Raw genomic sequence first — 9,557 nt, 5'->3', positions numbered from 1 at the left:
TGAAAGTGCCCATGTGCACGATGTGGGGGGATGCACATGATGGCACTAATTGTGCACGATGTGGGGGGATGCACACGATGACTCCGGCTATGTGCACGATGTGGGGGGATGCACATGAGCTGGGTGAGATGATGGTGGCATTGGTGTTTATGTATGTATATATGTATATATATGTTTGTGAAATAAAAGTTCATGAATATAGTATATGGTTGTAATGCATGTGAAATTTTGGCATGTTGAACTTTGGAAATTTTTGAGTATTTCATGTTGAAATTGGCATGATGAATCTTGAGAATGTCCCATTTTCTTGCAAATTGAGTTTATTGCAGCACCAAATGGATTTTTTGTGCAAAGGAGGTCCTTTTTACATTTAGGTGCCCTACTTCTGGCTATAGTGAGAAAGCATTCTAGCTGCAGCGAGAAACATTCTGTTTTGGCAGCCAACAACTTGCTGCAGTGAGAATAAATCTTGTTGCAGTGAGAAACTCTCGGATTCTAATGCAGTGCCTTCACTTTGATGAAGATTTTGATTACCTTCTCGTCCGAATTAAGAAAAATGGTAAACATCAAAGTTGTAGCCCTGTCTCTTAGCTTTCTAATGATCTAAAAATCAGGTCAATTGAACTTATATAGTGAGCGAAATGCTAGAAAAACTAAAACACATACAAACTAACAGTGTTTCTCGCTGAGCGAGAAACATTCTGTTTTGGTAGCCAACAACTCACTGCAGCGAGAAACTCTTAGGTTCTAATGCAGTATCTTCACTTAATAAAGATTTTGACCACTTTCCCGTCCGAAATGGGAAAAGTGGTAAACATCAAAGTTGTAGCCTTGTCTCTTATCTTTCTAATGGTCTAAAAATCAGGTCAATTGTACTTCTGTAGCGAGAGATCTACTAGAAAAACTGAAACATATGCAAACTAACAATATTTTCTCTACAGCGAGAAACTTTTTATTTTGGCCGCCCGAATTTCGCTACAGCGAGAATGAATTTTGCTGCAGCGAGAAACTTGCTGCCATGCTTTCTACCTTGCTTGATTTTGATATACTTTTCACCCATTTAACTTCATGGATTGATCATGGGTTTGTGAAACACTATGAGGGTATCAATCAAGGTTTGAAATGAGGGGTTTTTAGCAAGAAATTAAATCAAGTGCATTGTTTTTGAAACAAGTGCATCATGATTTCTAAATTCTTCCTATCGATTGCTTGTTCCCTTCTTATGTTCACTCATTGAGTTTATACTCACGTTTTTAAACTTCATGTTTTCAAATTCAGAGGCAGTTGGGACCTAAATTGAGTCACACACATATGCTCGCCTTCTTGATAGGTAATATGGCATCCCAATAGCGGTACCTTCACTTAAAGTCACTCCGCTGACGGTTGAAAGTCTTTTATCTGTGTACATGTATATGGAATGTAAACTATTATGAGTCATGTTATAAATGAAGTATGTATATGTTGGATTGATGATGATGCCTTATGAGACGACAATGAATGACAATACTTTGAGATAATACAAATATAAATATTCGATCGCTATAAATTATTACTGAAACATTCATCATTGAGAACTAAAATATATGGTTTTAGAAATGATGGTTGGGATTAATGATCGGGATTGCATAAATAGGCTTGCTTGGGCTTAGTGGGCTATGCCCATTGGGCCCATGCGTCGGTCATAGCCTGAAATTTGGGCTGTGATAATTTTCATAGTGGATTCAAAATGCTTGAGTGAGCTAAGAGAGAGAATGTAGGCAAAGAGGTCGAACTTTTATAAAATTCTTATGTTTTTGTTCTTAACATTCTCTTCAAGTTTTTAGTGTTTTAATCTTAATTTAAAAAGAAACTCTATTTTTATTAAATTTAGAAAAAAATTTTAAAAGAAGTCAATTCATCCCTTTCTTGAACTTCTACACCTTGAGCTTATTGCACTAACAAAGTACTTTGTCCATCAAAATTTGGATTCCAAGCAAAACTAAGAGATCTACCACACTTTTGGAAGGTTTGCAATTTTCTTAAGCAAATTAAAGCTTATTCTTTCTTTCCTTTTTTCATCTTCCACCATCACAAATACTTACATATAGCTTTGTATCACTGAAATAGTGTCAACCAGTACATATTTTCTTTAGCTTTCGAAGAACAAGTAATGCTAAAATAAAACACTCCACTTTACTTTATACAACTGAATGTCCTAAAATTAGAGGAGATAGGGTAAGGATTAATATATAATAAACTAAAATTAAGAAATTGCCATGCTCTTACCTCACAAATATTGTTATCATATTAGATTTTTTATGGCCTGAAAATGACGAAGAAAATCTTTAACAGTCAACTAAATCGAGTAAGTTGAATTAAAAGACATGTTTTGGTGTTTTAGGGTCATTAGTAATTTAGTAATTTTTTAATATCTGTTAATGACGTTTGGGATTTTTGGGGAAGTGTCCATTTTGAATATTAATGGGCTAAAGATGAATTAGGATGAAATCTTAAGGGCTTGGGGGTAATTTACCCTTTTTTTCAACTAAGATCTTATGAATATTTTTTTCTCAATTAGCACATAACTTTTATTTCAATAAGGGATTAGGTATTCCAACAAAGGGTTATGTTGTTAATTTTACCTAATAAGATTATAAAATACTTTTAACTATGAACCTTTAGACTAACTTTGAATTAAGAGTGTTTTGGTAATTTTATCAGGCAAAATTAACAATATAACCTCTTATAAAAATAAATATTCTCTAGAAAATGTTAATTGAGAAAAAGAAACTAGAAGATGTCATGTGAAAGATAAAGTTACATCTTTAAAATAAAGGAGTTTTTTTTTTATTGTATAACTTGATGGTTAATGGGTGTTCATAGACATAAATGCTAACAAGGACTAAAAAAAACACTAAATAAATTGAAAATAATCAATAACTCTAAAAATATATATAGTTTATAGAAGAACAAAGAAATGGTTGGCAATTTTCTTTATAAATAAAAAAGGCATAATATCTAAAAATACCCTTAAACTATTTAGAAAAATTCAAATAAGCGCTTATTCTTTTATTACCTTCAATCAAACATTTGTTCTTTTATTTTGAGTCAAATAAATCTTTATACTTTAATTTGAGCCAAATAAACCCTCATAACTAATGTTTAACTTAATCAAAATGTCACTTGTTATTCTGTGTCACTCGACGCTAATATAGTATACTGACATGATATAATGGATAATAACATGATATGTTGATGATGACATAATAATATGATCATGTGATATTTTTTATCATCTACATCAGTGCCACATTAACAGCACGTGAATATAAAATGACAATTGACATTTTGACTAATAGTAATTATTCAACTATTAGTTATAAGGACTCATTTGATCTAAAAGAAAGTATATGAGGCGTAATTGAATGCAATAAATAAATAAAGATATGATTGAATTTTTTTGAATAGTTTAGGAACTTGAAAGTATACTCTTAATCCATAATTGAATTTGGAATACTTTCATTTATGGTGCTACTTGGGTGATAAACTACTAGAATTGATCTTATGTGTAACTCTATATTCTTATCCATCCCTGAACACATATTCTCGTTTCTCAAAAAGGTTAAATTCCTCATAAACATATCACCTAATAAATTAGTAAAGTCTGATTAATTGTTAGACTTATAAGGTAAAAATGAAAGATGAAAGCTAATATCTTTTGCATACTCTGGGCCAAGATCCAGCCCATAACCAACACCTCTTTCTTCATTTAAAGAAAATTAAAACTAATAAAGAAAAAACCCTGACCCTGAGGTTTTAGGCTTCTGGGTTCTTGGGAAAGACAAAAGGAATCATGGCGGCTAGTTGTGGAAGAAGAACCCTACAGTTCTCTTGTGCTTCAGCCAAGACCATTTTGACCCATTCAACATCTTCAAGATCTGCTAATAATAAGCTGGCCGGCCTTTTCTCTCCTAAGCCAACCTCTGCATCGCGATTCTCTCTCCGCAATCTCATTTCTTCCAGGTTTGCTTCCATCCGAAAAGTTACAGCTTCATTTCTTTGTTATAGAATATTTTAGCAGTTTACTTATACTTTTTGTATTGGTTCTACTAATTATTCGAGAAATTCTGTATGGAAATTATTGCCGATTTGTTCTAAGTCTGAGTAAGAATTGTTTGATGCGGCTTATTTCAGGCTCCCAGTGGAATTGGGTGGTGCAGTAACTTTGATGCCATTGCATAGTGCTACTGCCTCTGCCTTGTTTACTTCATTGCTGTCTTTGCATAATCAAAGCTGGGGGTGTCTTTCAGAAGGTAATTATAATGACTGTCCTGTTCTTATATCTCTCCCTTTTATATTATACTGGCTTGTGGCTTGTGAGTTGCTTTATAGCAGCGTATTATTCTTGAAACTGTCTATTTTATTGCTGCAGCTTAATATTTGTGCTTTTGCATTTTGATTGAGGGAAAAAATAACGAATGTATGTTCTCTTCTTCTGTTTTGAGACTGTAATTCATCCTTTGATGGGTAACTATAGAATGGTAGAATAATTTCTTTGCGTAGGTATATTTTGGCTTTTGAAGCTGCTGCATAGTTGTGGTACATTGCCGGGAGAAGCCATTTGGGTTGATCATTATTAAAAGTATTATTGTATGTACCCCCTTCTTGTTATCCATTCTTTGGGGAGAAGACTTGGATTATAGGCCAATGTATGCTACATATATTTTATTTGTGAAACTGTGGCTGATTTGGGGAACGGTTAATTGTGGCCTGAGGGCTCTGTGCTTAAAGCAATCCTGTTCTCTAATTGAAATTGTTTATGATTGAGTTATGGTTGCTTTCTATAAAGCTCAATATATTTCTTTTTGACTTGTAAATTATTTGAGCTGGAAAGTTAGGAAGGTAAAAGAGCATGGTTGATAAGATAGAAGAAATATCCATGAACCTTATGGCCTTATTTTGTAATATATCCTTTAAATGTACATCGGCTGTGCTGAATTTACCGAGTTAGATTGACTGCTAACTACTATGCTTCTTATCAGTTTTTCTTTGTGATTCTGTGTATTTCAGAATCTATTTGACTTGGGATCCATGATCTTCAGATAGTTTTAATACTGTTGAGGCTGAAACCGCTACCTCAAAACCAATTTATGGTTCACATTTAAGCAATTAAGCCCTACCTTTGATTGTTATTGTTATGATGAGTAAAATTGATCTGCAACTATTTTGTGCTAGGAGTTAGCAAGCCTCCTTTGCTATATCCAAGTATTGGTGATCACTATCCTTCTAATAAATGGGTACCATCATAGTAGTTATGAAACTGCCCTGATATGTTTTGATGTTATTTTTTATTTTCTGTTAGATTTCTTGCTTCTCCTTAGGGAGCATCTGATATTGGGAGTTTATTGAAATCATGGTGTTACATAATTTTTTTCCAAGTGTGTTGTGTTACATCATTATAGCTCTTCCAGATCCATATTTGAGCATCTTTTATTGGATAATTTCTGTGGTTTCTTACCTTGCATTCCAGTTTTAGGATGAGGTTTCACAACACACCTTGTAATTCCTAGAGAAAGTTGGTTCTTTGAAAAAATGATACAAGACTCAAAATTGGGCAGTGGGAAACTAGAGCTAAGAGAAGATAAATTCGCTGCAAATTTTTTTCTCAGCAAACTTAAATAATGCTCGTTTTCACACAAAGTTGATTTTGATGATTAAAAATGTTTTAGGAAAAAGTTTGGATTTGTAAAGATTTAAAAAACAACTTGCCGTTTCTCACCTCCAAAATCCAATTGAAGGGCTTAACACCCCTTGTTGCAAGTTGCAAATAAAGGTTGTTTTTGAACTAATATCAATTTTTGCTGCCTAAAGATTCCATTAGCTCTTTAATTTTCAAATTTTATTTGAAATTTTCAGCACCACGTAAAACAATTTTGCAGGAGTAGCTTTTTGCATACATGTTACACTTTACAGCTCTTATTCAACTTAGACAAACCATGTGTTCCATTTTTATTGTGATTTTACATGCTTTTATATGCAAGCTACAACTTTATCAATTTTAGTTTTGAGCATTTAAAGTGGAATATAATGTTATTAAGTTAAAACTCTTGAGTAAACATTTTTCAATATCTGATTAGCGATCACACTGTAGCTTATGCATGCCTTAGCATGAGTGCATGACTGCAGCGGGCCTCCTAGGCATTACTGCGGTGGGTCTTCATGTTTTAAGTTATTGATACGTTTGTGTTGGCAGGATTTGCAACACCTCTATAGCATTGCCAATGGGCTTCTGTTTTTGATGCTGCTCGGACCTTCATCTGCGGGAGATTTTGCTTTCTCGACATGTTTCGGATTGAGATTGAACATAATATTTGGCTTTGAAAAGGACTAGTCAAATGTCATCTCTTGCCACCTTGTTCTCTAAAAGGGTTTTAGCCTAATATTAGTTGCATGTCATAAGATAATAATAATTTTGGGAAGAGATAGATATATTGAATAGCTGTGCAATTTGGATATTTACTATGATTCGGTCATATTTGAAATTTGATGGTATTACTTTGTGAATGGATTATAATTTTTATTGGTCAAAATACTCTATAGGTCTTTCTATTATGGGGTTTTTGTTAATTTAGTCTTATCTTAAAATTAATCAATTTAGTCTTTGTATTTTAAGATTTCATGTAATTAAATCTTTTCCCTAAATGTCGTCCAAATTGATCATTAATAATGTTGACGTGACATTAATGTGATTGTTCACAAGGTGATGTTGAGGCGTTGATATGCTAATGTGGCAATGAAGATGTGTGACTGTTCACAAGGTGATGCTGAGGTGTTGATATGCTAATGTGGCAATAAAGAGGTGTCATGTTTGAAAAAATTTTTGGAAATTATTTTTAGAAATTTTTTTTTACGTCAATTTTTTAATGTCATGTTATAAGGATTAAATTGAATAAAAATATAAAGTATCGAAATTAAATTAAATAAATTTATAAAATTTAGAGATTAAATTGAATAAAAATTTATTATATAAGGATTAAATTAGGTATTTTTATTAGTTTTTGTTTAAATTACGTTTATACCAAAAAATGTACTTTTACATTTAAGAGGTTATTTTTTAATAATAAAAGGTTTGTTTGTTTTGATGTAAAATTTTTGTCGTGAAATATTTTCAGAACTTAAAATTGTTTGGAAGATTGAAAATTAAATCGAAATGGAAAAAGTTTTACGGGTTGTTGAGCTTGTTAATTGGGCATAAGACAATTTTTTTAGTTGCAAAAAATATTCCTTTTCTCCCTCCCCGTCTTGACCTTCCCTTCCCCTCCCTTGTCCTGACTGTCCCTTGCTCCCCCCCTTCATGTGCCGAACCAACTAAACCTCTTCCGTTGACAATCCCCACAAGCCATGATTCCAGTCAAACCTTTACAACCTCTTTTCTCTCTTTCATAGTCTCCATTCCCATCTTTAAACCTCCTCTGCCAGCAAATCCCCTCATTCACTTTTTCATCGCCAACGATAACCTTCCATTTAAAGCAGCTGAAACTTTGCTTTCGACCAACAAGAAATACCTTGCTGGAACAACCTAGCTAACCCTATTATTGAAACTGTTGCAAATAGAAGGCTATCGTTAGCGATGAAAAAGGAAGATGGGGATTTGTTGGTAGAGGAGGTTTAAAGACGGGAATGGAGACCATGAAGGAGAAAAAGGAAGTTGTCAAGGTTTAGCTGGAATCATGGCTTACAAAATATGTACAACCTAGTTATATTACTTTTTTGAAAGGTTAATAAATATTCTAATTTCACTAGAAAATATTCTTGTTTCATTAGAGTAATTTAAATACATCCAATAAAAAAACCTCTAAGTTAACAAAAAAACCTTTGTGGTTCGATAATAACCATTAGGATACCCAAAAAACAAAATGTGCATCACCCAATCCTTTTAAGAGGCTTGTAAGCTTGGCTCTAACAAAAATCAAGCCTTTGTAAAATATTCACCCTTTATAAAAGAAAGTCATCCAGATATACACAATATAGATAAAACCATAACAAAAGAGGCCCTTCCTGAGATATACACAATATAGATAAAACCGTAACAAAAGAAGCTCTTGCTTTAACAAACTTAACCATGGCAGTAAATTAAGATTTTCGTGTCATAAATAAAAGTAAAGCAATGGCTGACCAATTGATATATAGACCCAAGATCCACAGACCCCAAATCTTTATTTTGTAAAGGGTTAAGGTTTAGTTTGTCAAGCCATGTCAGTCATATCTTAAATAAAAGTAGAACAATGGCTAACATGGTAGCAAACTAAAGCCTAGACTTGATAGTGGAGAATGTTGAAGAATCAACAGCTGATCAGCGAAGGATTGAAGCTTGTTTGCAAAAGGAATTGAAGAATTTAAAGATTGAATTGATTTTAAGAAGATTAAAATCACATGGCTTGCACATGTCCATTTAAAATGATAACACGTGATCAGCACATGTGAAGCTCAGTTTAGTTTTAAGTTAAACAAATTTTTATTGTACAAATTTATCTTGAACCTATAGTAGTTTTTCTATTAATAATACAAATTTTTACTGTACAAATTTATCTTGAACTAATAGTAATTTTTCTAGTAAGAAGTGCTAATTGTGTAACTAACTAGAAGTTGGTTATTTTACCCTTTTCAAGATTGTAACAGATTGTATATAAACACCTTTGTAATTGATTGATCAACGAATGAACTCAACATAATTCCACAATGGTTTTCTCTTTCTAGACATTATTCTCCTTCAATTCTTACATGGCAACAAAGCATCTAGGGTTTCTGGCGTGATATTTTCCAGATTTCCTTATGAAGTTTTTCTCAAATTGAACTTTAAATATAGTTTTCTTTGTTGCAAAATTAATCTCACAAATTTGATTTTAATTCTTGATTAGTCTTTCTTTGTTCTTGTAACATCAATGGTTAATTCTTCTAATCCAAGATCGACAAGAAAAGTTGAAGAGGTTCTAATCCAATATTAGCCTTTGAGAAAAGCTAAGGAATTATCATCCTTTGCTATCACATCCCATTTCTTGGACAGATCATGATCGGTGAATGGACCTAGACGAGCATAGCCCACTAGGTTCAAGCAAGCCTCTTACCATAACATCATTAAACATTCATCATTATATGCGGAAGTGTCTTATAACATCCATTTACACACAAAATCATCATGCATGCATTCATAATACTCATTATGCAATTAAGAAAGTTCCCAACTTAATTGTATAAGCTCAAGCATTTGATATATATATATATATATTTACAAGTACAACTATTACAATGCACAATATCATTATCATTAACAACACCCTTGAGTGTTCGTATAGGCTCTAGAGCCATCATCATAATATCATACATACGTTATCCTTGTAAAATGCCAATCATAGGCTACATTAACATAACATGTTTGTAATCCATAAACATAATCAAATCCATAAATATAAACATATGATTGATTCGTCAGCGGAACGTGACTAGCCCTTTAGGCATTAAATGGCTACTAGACACCTACCAAAGAATAAAGACTGGACACTGGTATCCGCGACACTAGC

General features: G+C 32.8%; 1 protein-coding gene across 1 annotated transcript; it reads left to right on the top strand.

Annotated features, from left to right (window-relative positions):
• The first annotated feature begins 3,770 nt into the window (after positions 1-3,770).
• On the top strand, positions 3,771-6,591 carry LOC18609448 (uncharacterized). The gene is made up of 3 exons (XM_007044565.3): positions 3,771-4,002; positions 4,174-4,292; positions 6,233-6,591. The coding sequence occupies exons 1-3, from the start codon at positions 3,833-3,835 to the stop codon at positions 6,250-6,252; spliced, it is 309 nt and encodes a 102-aa protein (XP_007044627.2). The 5' UTR covers positions 3,771-3,832; the 3' UTR covers positions 6,253-6,591.
• The last annotated feature ends 2,966 nt before the right edge of the window (positions 6,592-9,557 follow it).

Source organism: Theobroma cacao, chromosome 2, assembly GCF_053813885.1.
Source record: "Theobroma cacao isolate CCN51 chromosome 2, ASM5381388v1, whole genome shotgun sequence".
NCBI classification, from domain to species: domain Eukaryota; kingdom Viridiplantae; phylum Streptophyta; class Magnoliopsida; order Malvales; family Malvaceae; genus Theobroma; species Theobroma cacao.
Note: the sequence above shows the minus strand (reverse complement) of the source record. Positions and strands in the feature narration are given on the sequence as shown.